Source organism: Pongo abelii, chromosome 22 (assembly GCF_028885655.2).
Source record: "Pongo abelii isolate AG06213 chromosome 22, NHGRI_mPonAbe1-v2.0_pri, whole genome shotgun sequence".
Lineage (NCBI taxonomy): Eukaryota > Metazoa > Chordata > Mammalia > Primates > Hominidae > Pongo > Pongo abelii.
The window spans coordinates 35892244-35913765 of NC_072007.2; the positions used below are offsets into that span (position 1 = coordinate 35892244).

The window sequence follows — 21522 nt, forward strand, 5'->3', positions numbered from 1 at the left end:
ATTAGGGCCACTTCTCAGCCTCTGGCTACATCATATGCTTTTTTTCTATCTTGCCAAAGTTTCCAGAAAATTTATGTTTTCTAATTTTAAAAAAAATGGTTGTGGAGATGGGAGTGGACCTCTTTATAAGCCCTGAAAATAAGTGATTTTTTTAAGTGCTATTCTGCTATAAACCTGATTCTCACTTTTTTTCTGTAGGCAACAGTTTTTTATAATTTATTTTGTGTGGACATTATTTCCTTTTAACCAATACTAAAATTCCATAGTGTATACTTTCTCCACATTTTCTTTGATTAATACTTTCTTAAAATAGACACTTGGATTGGCACCAGCTGTCACCAGTAAAGCTGCCCTGAACATTGTCAGTCAATCTTGTTAACCAATTTGAGAATTTTTCTGGAATGCTTAGTTAGGGATGAAATTGCTGGGTTATAGGTATGAGTATGCTTGATATCCTTTTCTCCAGAATATCTACACCTGTGTGTACACCACATCTACAGAGACAGGGGAATCTTATGTCCCTGCTAACTGCTCTCGTTATTTAACTTTCTGACATTTGCCGCTGCCGCCGCCCCCCGCCCCCAACACACACGGTATAAAGTGGTAGTTTCTTGTTTTCAATTGAACTTTTGAATGATTTGAATTTGGGCATTTCTTTGTATCCTGAGTTATTTTGGTTTCCCTTTATGTGAATATCCTTTTCCTATGCTTTAACTACTTTTCTAATTTGTCCCTTTTTTTGGTTATCAAATTCCAGGCCATTGTCTATTCCATTGTCACTTTTGGGTATTGGAAATATCTTTCCATTCTGTAGCCTGTCTGTTGAACGTAAATCTTGATTTTTATGTAATCAGATTTTTCTCCTTACGGTTATGTTCTTGGAATTTTATTTAAGAAATCCTTTTCTTTCCTGAGACCACAAAAATGTCCCCACCATTTTCTTCTGTTTTAGAGTTTTGCCTTTTATGTTTAATCCTTTAAGGCATGTGTAGTTCATTTTATATGGTGTGAAATAGTTCTTATTCATTTATTCAACACATATTGGTGGAGTGCCTGCTGAAGGTAGTACTCTTCAGAGTACTTTGTATATATCTGTGAACACATATTCTTGCCCTGTGAAGCTTATGTTGTCCTTCAAGTTAGATCCCTACTCAGTTTCCACCTGTTTTCTTTAGCACTCGGGATGAATTCCACAATTTTACACATAGCACCAGTTAAGGAATAGGCTTTATTGGAGAAAAGGAAGGCTTATTAGACCAGCATCAGCAAGAAAAAAAAAAACAGAGGGTCTTCATTTTTTCATCATCCCCAAAAGAAGCCTGCTGGAGCTTGCGCATTCTGCTAGATATGCCTGTGAACAGAATCTGTGCAGTCGGCTAGATATGCTTGTGAACGGAGCCTGCGCAGTCTGCTCCATATGCCTGTGTCCATTCCAGTGGAGAACCTTATCCTTTTATTCTTTGTCCTTAAAGGGCAAGCCTGAGAGCAACTTTAATTATGTGGGAAAAATTAGATCATTTTGTATCAGGCAGTCTAGATTTGGGTGCCAGCTATTTGTCAGGAAACCAGCTACCCCATAGTTGGAGACATTGAGAACTTAGGAGAGTTATAGCCCTTTCTAAAGTGGGAAGGGAGACTCAGTTTCTTAATGCTAGTGTAACAAATTATGCAAATTTAGTGGTTTAGAAACACCACCCGTTTATTATCTTACAGTTTTGGAGTCAGAAATATGAAGTAGGTCTCTGGGCTAAAATGAGGTGTTGCCAGTTTTGTTTTTCTAGAGCCTTTGAGGGAGAATCTTCCTTGTCTAGCTTTCAGAAGCTGCCTGCAGTCCTTGGCTCATAGCTCCTTTCTTCCATCTTCAAAGCCAGTCACAGCTAACCGGCAAGTCTTCACATTGAATCACTGGCTCTCTCTTCCAATTTCCTCTTCTACTTTGAAGGACCTTCTACTTTTATTTATTCATTTTAAGAGACAGGGTCTCGCTGTTGCCCAGGAGGGAGTGCAGTGGCACGACCATCATTCACTGCAGCCGCGACTCCTGGTCTCAAGCGATCTTCCCACTTCAGCCTCCCGAGTAGCTAGGACAACAGGTGCACACCACCATGCCTGGCTAATTTTAAAAATGTTTTTATAGGAGACAGGTTCTTTTTATGTTGCCCAGGCTGGTCTTGAACTCACGGGTTCAAACATTCCTCTCTCCTTGATCTCCCAAAGTGTTAGGATTACAGGCATGAGGCACCATATCTGGCCCTAGCTGCGTTTTAAAAACGATCACACTCTGGCTGTTGTATTGATTGAGAATAGACTGTGGGGGGACAAGAGTAGATACAGGGACCCCCTTTAGGAGATTGTTGCAGTACTCCAGGTAAGGGGTGGTGGTGGCTGTTGTACTGATATACGCAATACAGAGCCTATATTTGGACAACCATGGTTCATCTCCATCTGGAATGATACCTACTTAGGTTAATACACCAAAACTGTGACATGGAGCCACAGGTGGTTTAGCCTTACCTCTGAATAGCGTTTGTATGAGATGGGGCTCAAAATAAGATTGCTCTATGCAAAGCATTTGAATGCAGTGCCTGATGCTCAACGAGTAATGGTTATTAACACAAATGAATATTTAAATTCTTAATTTAGTCAAATCTTGTAAGTGGGAGCACAACTCTTGTAAATGTTGGAATACCAAATTTAGTGGAGCGTTCCTTTTAAAGGTACGCCTCTTTTTAGATGTGGTAGTACGCTTAGAATAACTACTCAGAAGGTGCTGTGGACTGAAAGTGTGTATGGAGTTCAAAGACAAATTCATTGACCTACTGCGAGGTAGTTAATAGCAGAACCTGGTACTTAACAGTATTAACACCTCAGAAATGTCCACAAAGAAATATCTATGTATATTAGCTATTTGTGTATTACTTAGCATTTTTAAAATTCTAATGGTTTTGTATCAGTGGTTTTAAGCAATAGATAAAAATTTTACATGGGATAATTAAAAACTGAAGTAGTGGTTTGTTTAAAATAAAACCACATCTGAAAAAAATCATTAAAAATTTTCTAATGTGTGTAGTCAGGGAAATAATGTGCATATCTGTAATTGGTTACTTCGTTTTGCTGTTTTATAATATTCTTGCATTTATAAGAGACATCATTTGTACCAAATCCTAGCTGATTAATTTGCATATCATTGTATCAGTGTAATACTTTGCAGTAAATTCTGCTACTACAGTACAACTTTTAGCTGAATAAACATAGTTCATCTCCATGTTAAGCTTCAGGTTTGAATCTGTTATTGAGACTGAGTTGCTTTAATATAGTTAACAGACCCTTAACTTAATTTTGAGGCAACTTATTGATTGCCATTGGTCCCGAAAACATCCCAGTAAATCCAGTAGATTAATGAAGTTGTCATGTCAGGTTAATAAACGCCAGTTTTTAAAAAAATTAGTTTATAAATGTCATTTGTGGATTTTCTTTATTTTATTTTTCAAACAGGGTCTCTTGTCGCCCATGCTGGAGTGCAGTGGTGCGATCATGGCTCACTGCAGCCTCAGCCTCCTGGGCTCAGGTGATCCTCCCATCTCAGCCTCCGAAGTATTAATAGCTGGGACTACAGGTGCGTGCCACCACACCCTGCTAATTTTTGTATTTTTAGTAGAGACAGGATTTCGCCAAGTTACCCAGGCTGATTTCAAACTCCTGGGCTCAGGCAATCTGCCTGCCTTGGCCTCCCAAAGTGCTGGGATTAGAGACACGAGCCACCATGCCCAGCTGATTTTCTTCTATATGTAAAGACTACTTCCCCCTCTTCTGCTTGCCGTTTGCCTTTTATTTGGATTGGGTCTCTACTTCTTGTGTGTCATTTCGTTTATGTGGATAGTTTTAAAATATCTTAAAAAGTCACTCTTGCAGGCCTGATCCTTTGAAATACTCCAGCCATGACTAAAAGAGAAGCAGAGGAGCTGATAGAAATTGAGATTGATGGAACAGAGAAAGCAGAGTGCACAGAAGAAAGGTTGGTGTTTCTGAATTTATCATTTTTTTTTCAAAATATCAATATACCTAATTAAAACCAGGAAACAAGTCATAGTTCTTTTGGACTGTCTTTTTTTTAACTGTTCTCGGCATTTTAGGGGATAATGTATTGTTTTATTTCCTCTGACTTAGTGTGGTTGTAGCTGAGAGAGAAAGACAGTTTTAAACTAATGGTAGTAAAAGGGTAAATGAAATCAAAAGCAATTGATTTCAATAATTTTCTCCTTTGGGGCATTTGATTCTTTCTTCTTTTCCTCAGCACTGGTTGCTTTAATTCCAGAAATAGTTTAATTCAACCTGAACTCATTTAACAAATATTTATGAGTAACTGTTGTAAACAACTAATTGACAAGAATATGTGAATAAATAAGATACCAATCTGCCCTTATAAAGGCCACGTTGTATTTGAGGAGACATACAGGTATATGAGTAATTACGGGACCAGTACTAAGCATAAAGTGTAGTGAAAAGTGTTAATTCTTGGAATAATAATGGAATCATACTTATTTGAAAGGAGGACAGTAGTAATGAGTTCAGAATCCAAGGAGAGAACATGGGTAGAAATAGACATTTGGGAGTCAACAAGAAGATTGAGGAAAGTAGTAGTTAATGGTCCCTATTTTACTCCGTGAAGTAGGAGGTGAGATAATAAGCTGAAAGTAAAAGGGATTGAAAAGTAGTAGAGAATCTCTGTGGAGTAACAAAGGTTTAGAAGTCTCTGCAGTGGAACTGGAAAAGATAATTAAGGTTAAGGAGGATACTGAGTGTTGAGGGTACAGTTGAGATTTAAAATCTTAAATTTTTAATAGAGCTTTTCAACTTGTTTGTCCTAGTTTTTCCAGCATAAGAAAGAGGGAATGCATGCTTCTGTGGAATTTCGTGTATAGATATTTGTGTAACAAATTACCCCAAAATTCAGAAACTAAAAATGCCTAACATTCAGCCAGATGCAGTGGCTCATGCCTGTAGTCCCAACACTTTGGGAGGCTGAGGTGGGCAGATCACTTGAGCCCAGGAGTTCAAGACCAGCCTGGGCAGCATGGCAAAACCCTGTCTCTACAAAACATACAAAAAAAAAAAATTAGCCTGGCCTGGTGACATGTGCCTAAGTCTCAGCTACTCTGGAGGCTGAGGTGAGAGGACTGCTTAAGCCCAGGACTTCAAGGCTGCAGTGAGCAATGATTGTGCCATCGCATTCCAGCTTTAGTGACAGGACAAGGTGCTGTCTCAGGGAAAAAAAAAAAAAAGCCCAACATTTTTTATTGCACATTGTTTCTCAGAGAAACCTGGGAGCAACTTACCTGGGTGGATCTGTCTCGGGTATTTCATGAGTTTGCAATGAAGCTGTCAGCCCAGGCTGCAGTCTTGTAAAGACTTGACTAGGGCCAGGGTGTCTGCGTCCAAAGTCATGCTTGAGACTCTTAGCAAGATGCCTCAGTTCCTCATGACATGACTCTCTAGGGCTGCTCATGGGATGGCAGCTGGCTTCCTTTAAAGCAAGTGGTCTGAGAGACAGAATGGCAAAGTGTCTTTTTTAAGTAATCTGAGAAGTGACATATCACTTCATCTTAGTCTTCTGGTCACACAGTCCAGCGCTGGTACAGTGTGGGAGGGAACTTTAAAAGGGCATGGATTTAAGAATCATTAGCAGCCCTCTTGGAGCCTAGCATGCATATATTTATGTTTATACATGCATGCACACAGATGGTCCACAAAGTCTAAAGTATGTACTGTCTGACCTTTTGTGGATAGTCTAGATTAGGCGACAGATTGGTAATTAATATGTATGACCTGTGTGAAGGAGGCAGTAATTGTTGTTCACCTAATGTAGATTTTTGCTGTGCAGGAATTTAGGTCTAGTAGTATGAGATCATTTAGTTTTTTTTTTTTTTTAAGAGAAATTGATACTTTAGATATTTGAGGTCTTCCAAGGTTTAAATGATAGCAATAAAAACTTTTTAAAAATGTTTAATGTTCAGCTAGTATAAAATAGTTCTTTAAAAGTTTGTTTTAAAAGTGACATTTGAATCTTAAGCGTGATTGTTACAAAAAAAGAAAAAACTGGCCTGGCACAGTGGCTCATGCTTGTAATCCCAGCACTTTGGGAGGCCAAGGCAGGTGAATCACGAGGTCAACAGATCGAGACCATCCTGGCCAACATGCCAGTCTCTACAAAAAATACAAAAATTAGCTAGGCATGGTGGTGCATGCCTGTAGTCCCAGCTACTCGGGAGGCTGAGGCAGGAGAATTGCTTGAACCCGGGAGGCAGAGGTTGTAGTGAGCTGAGATCGCGCCATTGCACCCCAGCCTAGCGACAGAGCGAGACTCTGTCTCAAAAAAAAAAAAAACCTATCAGGGTTATAGCTGAAGAGTTTGGTAAAAAGGCTTACTTAAGGTTTTTTTTTTACGTTAACAAATAACAATAGTATACTAGTATTTTTAAATAAGCTTGTTTTTAATCATGAGTGTTCTATTTTATAAATTTTAAATGTTTTAAGTCAAGTGCAATGGCACACACCTGTAGTCCCAGCTACTTGGGAGGCTGAGGTGGGAAGATCAGTTGAGCTCAAGAGTTTGAGGCCGGCCTGGTGTGAACATAGGGAGACTCTCTCTAAAATTAAAATATAAATAAATGTTTTAGAAAAAAGTTTAAGCTGTATACATTCATTGAATATCATGTACGTATCTCATTTTACTTGTAATTTATGTGAAAACTTGACAGATTTTAATGCATACTGTTTTTGACAATCACAAATAAGATTTAAATCATATTTAAATTAAACATGTTGGAATACTTAATTGAATTCCACATTCACCAATTCAGCAAATATTACTTAGTGTTTGTCTATTTGGCCCTATATAAGAATTTGTAAGAGATATGTAGGATTACTTACCAAAGATTTTAACTCTTTTGAATTCAAAGTGTGCAATAATATGAAAGAGCACTAAGACAGTTTTTAGGAAGAATATACATTTTTTTTTAAACGTGGAGCTGTCCTGATTATAACCAGTTGTGTTCACATTAAATTAAAGGGAAAGTCTTTTATTTAACTTATTCTATTTTTATATCTTTTTTTTTTTTTATGTGGGGAAGGGAAATTGACTAGTAGAGATGGCATACAGATTTTGAGGAGACAATGTGTCCTCCTTTCTGGGTCTAAAATTCTTCAAAATAACTTGAAAATGTAATGCAAATGCAAACATAATGTATGTGCAATATTTATATGTGTACACATACACACATATGTATGTACATACATAATGAGGCATATTTACAAGGATGCTTTAAATTTCAAGCTTAGCATTTCTCTATGAAATTTAGTGTTCATTTTGGCAACACCAGTTGGTGATGAGCCTGCCACAGTATCTATGTAGAAATGACTTTTCAAAGACCAGATATGTGTTTTGGTTTGGGATTGTGTTTTTAGCATATTGTTGCTTTGAAATCCAGGGTAAAAAATGTAACTGTTAGCACTTACATCTTTAACATTTAGCATTGTAGAACAAACCTACGCACCAGCTGAATGTGTAAGCCAGGCCATAGACATCAATGAACCAATAGGCAATTTAAAGAAACTGCTAGAACCAAGACTACAGTGTTCTTTGGATGCTCATGAAATTTGTCTGCAAGATATCCAGGTAATTTTTATTTTTGTAAATTTCTATTGCAACATTTTAGTCTGCATAGGAATATTTTTTGTTAGCCTTTTCTTTATAGCTATAGACTTTATCTCTGTAAGATTTGACCTGTGTTACTGTAACATTTAAGTGTTTAGAAATAAAAAGGTTTTTAAGCAAATTTTCTCCATTTAAAATTATATTTTAAATATTTAGTACTAAAACAAATGAAACATTTGTTTTTTACTTTCACAAATATAAAATGAGAAGTTTAAATAAATTAGAATCAAAGGTTAAATATAAGTAGTAACAGCAGGAAGCCCATTGACTTTTGAAGCTGAAGTGTATTTCTAGCCAGCTTTTAACTTCTCAAACGTATCATTTAACTAAATGATTTCTACATTTCCCTTTTACCTTTATTTTCTCTAACAGTAAGTTTTGGATAAGAATTTAAATATCAACTGATAGGTCCTGGAATTTATTGTAAAAGGATTTTACCCATGGTAGTATTATGTTATGTCTGAAACATACCCCAAGTCATATTTTACAGTACGTTTTAAAGATAGGCAGTACTTTTATGTATAAAAGGTAGCAGCCTAAATAGGATTGCCCATACAGTTTTCCATGACCTTCCTTAAACATATGATTAAATACTAGAGTTTTATACTTTTTTTTTTCTTTTTTTTGAAATAGAGTCTCGTTCTGTCACCCAGGCTTTAATGCAGTGGTGTAGTTTCGGGTCACTGCAACCTCCACCTCCCAGATTCAAACGATCCTCCTACCTCAGCCTCCTGAGTAGCTGGGACTACAGTCCGATGCCTCCACACCTGGCCGATTTTTGTATTTTTAGTAGACACGGGGTTTTGCCATGTTGGCCAGGCTGGTCTTGAACTCCTGATCTCAAGTGATCCGCCCGCCTCGGCCTCCCAAAGTGCTGGGATTACAGGTGTGAGCCAGCGCACCTGGCTGAGTTTTATACTATTTTTATATTAACTTAGATTAATGTATATTGTGTCATCTTTTGGATCGTTTGATTTATTTTATTCTTTACTCCTTCCCCTGCCTGCCTTGTGATATGAGTATTCCTTATGTTACAGAACTTTTTAATTAGTTTTTTAAAAATTCAAATCATCATATACTGCTACTATTTTTAATAAGATATTGTTGTATAATAAGTTGGAATGTTTTAACAAAATTTGTGCATTTTATTTGCCTTTTAACCATACTTTAATCTTTTCATTTCAATATAAATCTAGTAATTGGTGGTGGGTAGGGAAGATAGAGTGCCTCTAAAACTAGGGCATGTGGGAAGGTCTAGTAGTGTTACAATTTTAGGATTTAAAGTTTTTTTCTTTTAACAATGAGAGGATGAGTTAGCTTAGTCTTTTTGGAAGACCACCTCCCATTTAATGTCTGTTAATGTTAAATGTGAAATACCTAACAGTTCCACTTCAGCAAATTATTCCTACAGAAATGCTCTCTTGGGTAGGTAAAGGTATATGCATGAAGATGTTCATGGCTTTGCAAAAACTGAAAACACCTCAAATGTTCCAAAAATGAGATTTGATAAATTAGTTCCATAGAATAGAACTCGAGGTAGCCATTAAAAACTGGTGAACTTGAGCTATATGGGCAAGGTACGTTGAGTGAAAAAAAATACTTGCAAAACACTCTAATTCTCTCATGTAATCTTCACATCAGTCTCTGAAATCAGCATATTCTTAGTCACATTCTGCAGATGTAGAAACAGATTTAAAGAGGTTAAATAATTTGCCCAATGTGTGGCTACAAAGGGGTATACTGGAATTTGAACCCAGACCTCTGTGGCTCCAGAACTCTCTTATCTTGTTTGAGGCAAAAAAACAAAAAACTTTTTTAAAGGTTTATGGTGACTATAACTCAGTGTCACTGGACTTTGCCTGATTTTGCTCATATGTAAAATAAAGGGAAATCTGGACTTGATCTCTTAGTTGTCTTTCAGCTGTAACATTTATTGCTTTCTTTGTAACACTTGACCTATCCAAAATGAAAGTATGGCCTGCAGATTACCCAGGCTCTTCCAAGTTCTCAGTAAATATTAGTTGGATAAATGGTAATATTTATAATTCATATTGTCATAGAATTCAGGGCTAGCTTTGGATCTAAGGGCATTTTGCATTACTCCTTGTCCCCCTTTCCTCCTTAAAAAGGATATGAGGACCACACTGACATGTTCTTCATGTCAATGCAAACATACATTTCAATCAGAAGTCTTGCTGCTTATGGTAATGCTGTGGGCTGACTTGAAAGCTGAGAGGGAACAACGGCTAAGTTGCACTTTTTTGAAGAATGTTAACAGAAGATCAAATACCAGGCTTGAGTTTTGTCCTTGTTCTGGCTTTTAGTGAACTTGCTAATATGTTCAGTACCTGAGAGCTTATACTTTCAGAGTTACATTTGCCATAGCTTCTAGTGGATAATACCAGTGTCCACCAGACAAGGAGGAAAAACTTGACATTAAGACAATTTTTAATGAAATGTATATTAATGGATGAAACTGTCATATTTAATCTATCTGTCTACAAGGTCACACAGTTGTTTTTTTTTTTGGAGACGGAGTCTTGCTGTATTGCCCAGACTGAGTGCAGTGGCGCTCACTGCAACTTCCGCCTACCGGGTCTAAGCAATTCTTATGCCTCAGCCTCCCAAGTAGCTGGGATTACAGGCATGCGCCACCACTCCTGGCTAATTTTTGTATTTGTGTATAGTCAGGGTTTCTCCGTGTTGCCCAGGCTGGTCTCGAACTTCAGACCTCAGGTGATCCACCTGCCTTGGACTCCCAAAGTGCTGGGATTACAAGTGTGAGCCACCAGGCCCAGCCCTACACAGTTTATCTTCTCCCCTGTTCAAGTTAGATTCATAGTCATTTGTCATGTGTTTGTGCCATGACAACACCATCAGTTGAATTCTTGGGAATGAGAGTAGGACATGCAGCTTTATGACATGCAGACACAGTTATAAATTATGCAAGATGATTATAATGGAAGCCTGTCTTTAAGCTGATGACAGAAAGTGTCTGGAAGTCAGAATTAATGTTTTATCGTCAATTTGCCATAGTGTGAAATGCATTCTATAAGGTTATATGAAGGAAAAAACACTAATACTGAAATGATATAGAATTAGGATTCAAGATATTCATAGCTAGGTTAGGTAGTAAGGTCATAAGTGCTTTAATTTTATTAACTTTATGATGAGAGATTTAGAGTAAATCCTTATCTTCAATATGTAGCATTGGTTACAAGGCAGATATGACAAGAATATGTTAATATATTTAGATAAATTATCACCACTAATTAAACACTTTTACTTATTCATGACAGCTATAGCATTACCTTCTACTTTAAATACATTTCAGAATGAATAATTGCCTTTTGGAATTATTTAAAATCCCAAACCAGACTCCAGAGGTAGAGAAAACTGACACGACAAATTTGGTGGTATGCTGTCCTAAATTACTTCCTTAGTGGTGAAAATATTTTAAATTTTGGCAAAGAATTAAATATGACAAGCTAAATCATGTGTTCTTATAATTTAATTAGTATGTTCAGTAATTAAGTTCTGTTTGGTACATCCATTTATTCTAAACCAAAGGCAAGGGATTTAATCTAATGATTGCACTAAAATAATCTTACTCATTTTATCCATGGTTAGCTGGATCCAGAACGAAGTTTATTTGACCAAGGAGTAAAAACAGATGGAACTGTACAGCTTAGTGTACAGGTAATTTCTTACCAAGGTAAGTTACTTTTCATGATAGTTATTTAAAATTTTAGCTCATGTTTTTCTGATACAATTTATAAGTTTTAGATGTTTTAGATGGTTGTCTAAATTACTTGATATGATATAATAGCCAAATATTCATGCTTTGGGTTTAGTAGTTGTATTTGACAGGGTGAAACAGATAGTATAACATATTCTATTTAGTTCAATCATAAAAGGATATATTATATGGTAGTAAATAGCAGAATCATAGAGAGTGCTGGAAGTCAGCAGGTTCCAGCTGACTTCCTAAGAGTACCTCAGCCACACTGCAGAACTGGACTGCTAAGGAAGCTGCTGCCCTGCCATGATCTGGAAAATACAACACCTGGAAGCTACCATGGTAGCTGTCACTTTAACCATGTTGCCTTTACAGTGACCCACACTAGTCAAAAAAATAGATGTCTGCTGGCTGCGGGGGCTCAAGCCTGTAATCCTACCACTTTGGGAGACCGAGGTGGGCAGATCATTTGAGGTCAAGAGTTTGAGAACAGCCTGGCCAACATGGTGAAACCCCGTCTCTACTAAAAATACAGAATAAGCTGGGCGTGGTGGCACATGCCTGTAATCCCAGCTACTTGGGAGGCTAAGACAGGAAAATCACTTGAACCCAGGAAGTGGAGGTTGCAGTGAGCAGAGATTGTGTCACTACAATGCATCTTGGGCAACAAGAGGAAAACTCTGTCTCAGTCAATCAATCAATCAATAAAAAAAATAGATGTTATCTGCCTCAATGGTCCCCAACCTTTTTTGGCACTAGGGACCAGTTTCACAGAAGACAGTTTTTCCGTGGACTGGGGCAGGGGAATTCAAGCACATTACATTATCGTGTGCTTTGTATCTATTATTACTACATTGTAGCGTATAATGAAATAATTACACAACTCACCATAACGTAGAATCAGTGGAAGCCTTGAGTTTGTTTCCCTGCAACTAGACAGTTTCATCTGGAGGTGATGGGAGACAGTGACAGAGTATTAGGCATTAAATTCTCATAAGGAGCACGCAACCTAGATATTTCGCATGTGCAGCTCACAATAGGGTTTGCGCTCCTATGAGAATCTAATGCTACCACTGATCTGACAGGAAGTGAAGCTCAGGCGGTAATGTGAGCGAAAGGGAGCGACTGTAAATACAGATGAAACTTCATCCACTAGCCTGCCAGTCACCTCCTGTTGTGTGGTCTGTGGCCTGGGATTTGGGGACCTCTGATCTGCCTGCTTGTCCGCTGTTAACCCATTTCCAAATAGAAGGCTTATACCAGTGATTCTAAAGCATTAGTCACACCTGGAACCCTAGCTGCAAAGAAATCCAGCCAGTACAGTTTAGCACAGAGAGAAGAATTTGTAATAGACATAGAGTCATCCAGTCAACCTTATTCATTACAGTATTTTACTAAACTTGTATAAGTACCCAAGTTAGAAAAGAAAATTAGGAAACTGTTTTTGGTAGGTTGAATTTTAGCTCTTTAAAATTTAGAATAATTTCATCTCTGAACATATATTGTTCACAATTATGTTTCACAAACCGCATTTTTCTTCAGACTCTGAAAATGGTAGTTACGTACTTCTGATCCTTAATTCCCTCAGGATTGATTATTGGGAATAGGAAATAAATTAGTAGTTTTTATCTTTAAAAGCCTAGTGACCTCTTGATGCAAGTGTGTTTAAGAAGAGTTTGCTTAAAGCCATTAAAGTATGAAATTTAGATGAAGGATTAGGAAATAGATTTTAAGAAAAAATATTTTTGATATTTTTTATCATGTATATTTGAAAAGTGATTCTCTTTAAACCACCTGAGAATGATAGTAGTAGTTTCTTGCAATACTGGTTTTCACAGAAGGTCGAAGTTGAGTTGTGCTTTTTCTTTAAGCTGTACTTTGATTGAATTCTGATATAGATTGTAATAGATTCAGTAAGAAACAGAAGCAGTTATGTAATATGACAGTGTCTTAGAGCTGTCATTTTAGTCTGAGGTTATTTCATAAAGGGCTAATTCCAGTTTGAATAGATAAATAAAAGTATATCTTATAGAGAGTACTGCACACATAATGAAATAACTGCTTTTATGGCATAATTTCTTGGCTTAATTATAATTTAATTTGGTATAATTAAATTTAATTAAATTATAATTTAATAGGTTTAAATGTGTTTTAAACTATCCAGAATTAAATCAAAATCAGAATTTTGATTTAATTCTGGATAGTTGAGGAGCCTTTGTATTAATAAATTATTTATCTTTATTTTTATCTTTTCCATAGGAATTACAGTTCTTAACACCTTTATGCTAGGAGCTTAAAATATTCAGGATTTGGGTTTTTCTTCATGTAATTTAAAATGAAATTTAGAATTTAATGGTAAATTTAATTTAGTAAATTTGGCATAATTTTTAACACATCTACTTCGTCCTTTAAAAAAAAAACTGAGTCAGTAAATAATAATTTTAATTTGCTTAGAAGGATTTTTTAAAATTCCAAGGATAGGTAGCTGCTCATTTATACTCTGCCTAGTCTAATTTTTATTGTTTCATATTGGTAATTTTTATTTTTATTTATTTATTTATTTTATTGTGGTAAGAACTGGTATTTCTTTTTTTCTAATGATGTTTATAGGTAGGGTTTGTGTGTGTGTCTTATTTTTTATAAAATTATTTTAAACTTGTAGAAAAGTTGCAAGGCTAGTGAAAGAATTCTTGAATATCCTTCACCCAGATTTCCCAAATGTTAACTTTTACTACATTTGCTTTATTCGATGTAGTTTTTCTCTACCATTTGGGAACATATAAACTAAATTATTTTTTGGTGACTTCTGTGTTTTCATTTAGATTTATAATTTTTTTTATCCACTGTTAAGGAATTGAACCAAAGTTAAACATCCTTGAAATTGTTAAACCTGCGGACACTGTTGAGGTTGTTATTGATCCAGACGCCCACCATGCTGAATCAGAAGCACATCTTGTTGAAGAAGCTCAAGTGATAACTCTTGATGGCACAAAACACATCACAACCATTTCAGATGAAACTTCCGAACAAGTGACAAGATGGGCTGCTGCACTGGAAGGCTATAGGAAAGAACAAGAACGCCTTGGGATACCCTATGGTAATGAAATACATAATTTTATATTGGGTAGAATAATAGGAATTAAGCTTGACATAGAAGACACTGGGGTAAGTTATAATCTATTTTACATGTAGAGTTATTAGGATGAATGTTGATTTTCTGTATCTCTCTTTTAATTGTAATGCACATTTAAGCTCATGTGGTGGACAAATTCTGTCCTGCGTGCAGGAAATACAAAGAAGTCTAAAAAATTTCTGCTCTTAGGGTGTTGAGAATGTAGTTGGAGAGAGAGAAGATAGATGAAAAGAGATAATTGCCATAAAAGGTAACATGTTTTTAAACTGTCAGTAACTCTTGTAGAAGAAGCATGCTATTGGAATCTCAAAGGGATCATAGTTGCCCTGAGGGAAAGCTGAAAAGAGTTTATTATAAATAAGATACTATTGGGCAGAGAAAGACATTTAAGACAGGAAATGTTATGTGCAAAGCTTAGACCTGGGGGTATGCATGAGTAGTGAGAAAATGGAGTGGTTAAGGAGTTATTCTGTAGCATTACAGCATTGTTTTTGATTGATGAAAATGATAATTGAAAAATGAATATGGTGGTAGTATATGGCATAAGTTGGAACAGGTAGAGACTGAGTGAAGGGAAAACAGGAGCATATTATTATAGTTGTGACTAGATGATAATGTCTACATTAGCCCAGACTCTAGATGATTTCTTTGGGAGTAACAAGGAAAAAGTGGATGAAAACAGTGACAGGACTGAGCAGATTGACAGATTTTATGAGGGTAGAGAGGGAAGCTACAAGTATTGATCTAACTTCTCAAGCTTCATGTTGGTGACTAAAACAGTAATAATCTTGATAAAAATTGGTTCCATCATCATTACATATTTAGTGAACACTACCGTACACCAGGCACCATGTTAAATGCTGGGCTTAATTAAGATGGTGCACTAGGAAGAGCATGCCTTCAAAAGCCCAGTTGGGGAAGTAGAGAAGTCTGGTATAGGAAATGTTTTTTCAAGAGAAGGTGGATAGCACTTGATTTTGATGTGGAAGTTTATATTCAGCTGGAGGTTAGCCAGAAAATGGTTTCAGTTATATAAGATTTGGGCTGGAGACAAAGATGTTATATGAGACTCATTCCCATTGAATTTATATTTGAAGCTATAAAAGTCTACGTAGTCCCTGATGGAAAGCGAGAAATGGAAAAGAACACACAACTAAAGGCATATACCCTAGACCCTATAAACATTTAGGGTTGGAGAAAAGGGAGACAAGAAATAACTGAAGAGACAGAAAGAAAGTAAGAACTTATGTGTATAGTGTCACTGAAATTGAGGGGAGAGTTTGGATGGTCAAGACTCTCAGCTGCCAAGAAAGTCAAAGAATGCTGACTGATATCTATTAAATTTGATGATCAGAGGACCATTCTTAGATTTAGACAAAAGTAACTAGAGTTGGCCAGACAAAACAGAATTATAAGGAATGGGGGCAGATGAGGAAGAATGCTGGGGTAACAAATAAATAATATTGATCATCCAAGAGTTGGTGGGGACCTGAGTGTATTAGTAAATGAAACAGTATTGTTGGATTTTTGTCCTTTTTTTATTTTTTATTTTTAGAGACAAGGTTGTACCTGGGGAGCAGGGCTGATGACAGAAAGGCTGTATTGTAGAACCACTGTTTTCCCTAGGACATTTTTTTCTTTCTTTAAACCAAGCCTAGAAGATACACAGTAAATGAGAGAGCTTACCCATGGAACTGAAAGAGAGCTATGGAACCAGACAGCTAATGTAGAATTTCATTCTGTCCCTCCACTGCCCAGTACTGTAGCCACTAATCACACGTGAGCACTTGAAGTGCCTCTGCTCAAAATTAAGATGGGTTGTAAATGTAAAATACCCATTAAAAGAAAAAGTATAAAATCTTTTCTAATTTTTTATATTAATTACCGGTTGAAATAACATTTGGAACATTAAGTTAAAATAAATTCATTATTAAGATGTATTTGATCAACTTTTTAAGTGTAACTATTAGAAAATTTAAAATTACCTAATGGTCTGCCTTATATTTCTGTTGGACAGCCCTGATCTTGATAATTGTAGCCTTCAGTTCTGGATGTTCTTACTGCATTATTTTGATAAATACCTGTGTTATTTTTGCTGGAACTCCTGTTGAATCTCTTGAGTTGATCTGCTGCATCTTTTTTCTTGTTTATTTTTCATCTTACTTGTCTGTACTACTTTCTGCCAGATTTTCTTGTCTAATATAACTTATCTGATTTTTAATTTACAAGGGCTCTTCATTTTTGTTTGTTCCTTTCTGTAGCATTCTGATCTTATATTGCCAATATCATGTTTTCTCCTACTTCTGAGTATATCGATTATAGTTTTTTTTTTTTAACTTTTAAAAAGCTTTACCGTGGTATTTCTGTTTCTTGTGGATTCTGTTTTTCTTGCGGTTTTTGTGTTGTTTTTAACCTCTCCCAAATATCTAATTATTTTTTCCCATCTTTTCACATTTAAGAATTAATCACTTTAGGCCAGGCGCAGTGGCTCACGCCTGTAATCCCAGCACTTTGGGAGGCTGAGGCAGGTGGGTCACTTGAGGCCAGGAGTTTGAGACCAGCCTAGCCAACATGGTAAAACCTGTTTCTACTAAAAACACAAAAATTAGCTGGGAGTGGTGGTACATGCCTGTAATCCCAGCTACTTGGGAGGCTGAGGCACAAGAATCTCTTGAACCTGGGAGGCGGATGTTGCAGTGAGCTGAAATTGCACCACTGCACTCCAGCCTGAGCAACACAGTGAGACTTCATCTCAAAAGAAAAAAAATAAGAGTAAATAACTTTAAAGCTAATTAATGCGAAGTTCTGAAGGATTTGATAACTATATGCTGATAAAATGAGGCATTGACTATTTCATTAAAAGAATTTCAGGCCAGGTGTGGGGGCTCATGCCTATAATCCCAGCATGTTGGGAGGCTGAGGTGGGAGGGTTTCTTGAGGCCAGGAGTTTGAGACCAGCCTGGGCTATATAGCCAGACTGTCTCCAAAAAAAAAAAATAAATAAAATAAAGAGCTGGGCATAGTGGCATACACCAATATCCTAGGAGGCTAAGCTGGGAAAATTGCTTGAGCTCTGGAGTTTGAGGCTATAGAGAGCTTTGATGGCACCACTATACTCCAGCCTGGGTGGCAAAGCAAGACTGTCTAAAAAAAAAAAAAAAAAAAACAGGCAAAGAAAAGAGTTTCAAACATATCAATATTTATAGATATTTTTGCAGATACCTGTCAGCAGTAGAAGATAGGGGTGAGCATTTGGGATAGGTGTGTATGTGAATACTGTGTTCTGGAACTGGAAAAGGAAGTGGAGCAGGGAGGAGGTAGAGAAGGTAGAGACGGTCTCACTCTTCAGTTTATAGGCTTTTATTACTGGGAATTGTTCTTTCAGTGTTTGTTCATTTCGTGTCTCTCCCCATCTATTAATAAATGTTTTCCCGGTGTCCACATGTGTGGGGTGCACTCATTTAACTGGCCCCCCAAATGAAAGAGAGACCCTGGAGGTTCTAACCACACCATCTACTTTAAGTCAGGCTCCTTATTTTCAGCTTTAAGCCTCTGTTGCTACTCAGAACCACCATGACTTGAACCAGTGAAGGGAGATCTGCAGGCAGGAATTCTCTCACTTCTTACTGGCATCCTCCTTGGCAAACATTTTAGGTCATAGTTTTCCCCTCCTCTGCCAAATCGATTACCACTCTGCTTATTGTCTTCAAAACATTAGATTAAATCTTTCATCCATGCCTGTCACTTTGTACTCATGTTCCTATGATTTTGCATCTTTTAAAAATTCCTTTACTGTTGTTTTACTAGAGTCTTAGAGAAAGGAGGCAGAACATGGGTGGACAATTAGTTATGTTAAACCAGAAGTCCTGATATTTGAGAAAACAAATCAGACAAATTAAATTTTTCCCTGAGTTTTTTTTATTTTTAAATTTTTATGTAAAATTAGCTTTCTTTTTCTTTTAAAAGAGGTGTGATTCAGGATAGCTTTTCTATTTAACTCTGCTTCTGTTGTTTTCAAGTAGTATAGTACTCACAGATAAGGCAACTTTCTTTTTCAGTTCTTGTCAACTTTTACCTGAGCCTTCTCCTCTTTCCTTTTCCTTGGCGTCCCTCTGCTGCTCACTTCTAGTTCCACTCTGCCAGTTTCTCCTTGCTGTGGGCCATTCTCCTCAAAGTAGTTCTTGGCTCAGTTTGAAAAACACCCAGGTGTGCTACATTGCTTCAGCCCTTTAAATCTTAACACACACTGCGGCTATTGGATTGGGCAAAACTGCTTTATAGCGTTGCTTTCATCTTGTCCTGTTGTACTTCGAATGCGTGCTTCTTGGCTGCGCTCAGGTTTTCCTATGATCAGAGTGGGTCACATTTCCCTTGCTTCCCTTTGCTTTCTCCTGCACACAAGCTAAGACCATGGAGGTCTTATAGCTGTTATTGCTTTGTCTTTACCCTCTTGTATCTTGAGGTCCATGAAGATGTCTTGTCACCTGGTTTTATGTAAATGTTCGTGGGTTTTTGGTTTTGTTCTCCAGTCACTTTTTTATGTTTATGTGTACATTCAGAAAAATTTAAAAACTTTGCCACCATCTTCCTAGAATCCTCCCTTAACTTCTTTGTGGAAAAATTTAAAAATATATATTCTGTGGCTATTAATCCTGTATTCTTAGAATGCTTGCTTTTGCCTTTTGAGGCTAGGGCACCTCTGTTCCTTTAGTCTCAAATGGAATAGTTTCAGTTTCAATAGCACTTTGCCTCTTTGAAGAACTTTTTATAAAATTCTTATGTTTGATTCATTTTCACTATAATTTGCCCTCGATACCTAAATGTTATTTTTTTTCTACTTTTCTTATTGAATAGCATTTATTTATTGGGTATATAACCAATATTATTTGAATAGATCATCTTCTTAAAGCGGGAGTACCAGAACCAAAACTAATTTAGCTAATATGTATTAAACTTACACAGATAGAATGCTCTATTAGGTGCAGGTGATACAGCAATGTAATATTTATAGATATTGGCCATATTTTTTTATTTATGAATTCAATTAGATAGTAAATGATAGGGAAAAGGAAATTATTTGGATATACTCTTTAAGATTAAACAAGTGTATGAGCAAGGCACTGTTAGGTTAAACTTGGATAATTTACTTTATTCTCTTCAGAATAATCTCGTATTTTATTCTTTCATTTGGCCCACTGGAGAGCAGTTTTGCATTTTGTTTTTCTTGATACAGTTCCAACTGAGGTTGAACCAAGTGACTGCATCAGAAATTTAGATTAAGAAGTTGGAAAGGAGCTGAGGAGAAAATTACAGCATAATTTTCTTTTCTTTTTTTCTTTTTTTTTTTGCTTCATATAATAAGTTTACCTCACATACTTGGGGAAAGAAAACATCTGTGTGTATGTGTGTGTATTGAAAAGTTAACTGTAAATTTACACAGTATCTAAAATGGAACTAGGCTAAAGTGAATATTTTTCTTTCTAGATCCCATACAGTGGTCCACAGACCAAGTCCTGCATTGGGTGGTTTGGGTAATGAAGGAATTCAGCATGACCGATATAGACCTCACCACACTCAACATTTCGGGGAGAGAATTATGTAGTCTCAACCAAGAAGATTTTTTTCAGCGGGTTCCTCGGGGAGAAATTCTCTGGAGTCATCTGGAACTTCTCCGAAAATGTATAAAATTACAGTTATTTCTTTACATTGTAATTTAAGCTTAATTTTATTTCCTTATAACTTTGTTTTCATCTTAATTGTTTATTGATAATAAGTAATAAGCAATAATAATTAACATTTATTTACTGTATAATGCTATGCTGAAAGCTCTGTATATTCTTTAATTCCTATAGTAACACCACAAGTCATTACTTTGCTTATTTTTTAGATAGGAAAGTGAGGCTTTGAGAGCCCCATAAAGTCACAGCTAGGAAGTGGCAGAGCCAGGATTCAAGCCCAGGCTAACATTAGAATCCAAGTTCTTAAATCAGATACTGTGCCCTACACTTAGCCCTCTTCATATATTCCATTTGTTGCCTTGTGTTTGATCAGCTCTTACATTTACTGCTCATCTAGAAATGGAAGAGATCGTTTGTTTACAGATGGCTTCCTTCCTATTCTCTTCATTATTGATGAGATTAAATCTTTTTTGAAGTCTTTACTGTTAATTGAATAGAGTCTTAAGAGGGAAGGAAGTGTATGCAGCCACCTTTTGGAATTGGAAGCCACTGTTATAAGTTTTTCCGCTTATAACTTGTAAGGTTTCAGACATTATTATGATTTAAGTGACCATATAAAGAAATTGGATGAGGTGGGCAGATCACTTGAGGTTAGAAGTTGGAGACCAGCCTGGCCAACATGGTGAAACCCCAGCTCCACTAAAAATACAAAAAATAGGCGGACAAGGTGGTGCGTGCCTGTAGTCCCACCTACTTGGGAGGTTGAGGCGAGAGGATAGCCTGAACCTGAAAGGCGGAGGTTGCAGTGAGCTGAGACTGTGCCACTACACCCCAGCATGGGTGACAGAGCAAGAGTCTCAATTGGGGAAAAAAAAAAAGAGAGAGAAGTTTGGAAACTACTTGGCTGTCCAAGAAAACAAGGCACAAATGTAAATTATTTTTGCTTGAATTTTAATCCATCTTATATTTCAGTCACTGTTAAGACACTGAAAGCAACCCATTCCTTGACAGTTTTGCATATCAGAAATGCTAGCCAGACCCACATATTTTTCAGAACACATGAATACAACATACTCTGACTTTGCTTTTGTATCAGTTATGGATGAAAATTTTAATGATAGCATTTTGTTTTATTATATACCCAATAAGGGGAGAGCTCTGGTGGAGGGATTTTCCACCTTAATTCAATGCTTGCAGTTTTCATTCAAGGTGCTTTCTCTGGCCAGGTGCAGTGGCTTACTCCTGTAACCCCAGCACT

At 36.7% G+C, this 21522-nt stretch overlaps 1 protein-coding gene across 6 annotated transcripts in view; it reads left to right on the forward strand.

The window, feature by feature from the left end:
* Positions 1 to 21522, forward strand: part of GABPA (GA binding protein transcription factor subunit alpha) — a 37259-nt gene that overhangs the window by 2713 nt on the left and 13024 nt on the right. For 5 of the 6 annotated variants that reach the window (XM_024239244.3, XM_024239247.3, XM_024239243.3 and 2 more), the window contains exons 2-6: positions 3913 to 4015; positions 7531 to 7675; positions 11345 to 11429; positions 14305 to 14550; positions 20071 to 20265. In XM_024239244.3, coding sequence (XP_024095012.1) covers positions 3939 to 4015; positions 7531 to 7675; positions 11345 to 11429; positions 14305 to 14550; positions 20071 to 20265 — 748 coding nt within the window. In that variant the 5' untranslated portion in view covers positions 3913 to 3938. Of the gene's footprint in view, positions 1 to 3495; positions 3617 to 3912; positions 4016 to 7530; positions 7676 to 11344; positions 11430 to 14304; positions 14551 to 20070; positions 20266 to 21522 lie in introns of all 6 variants that reach the window. The other variant, XM_054542864.2, reaches the window with a different exon arrangement.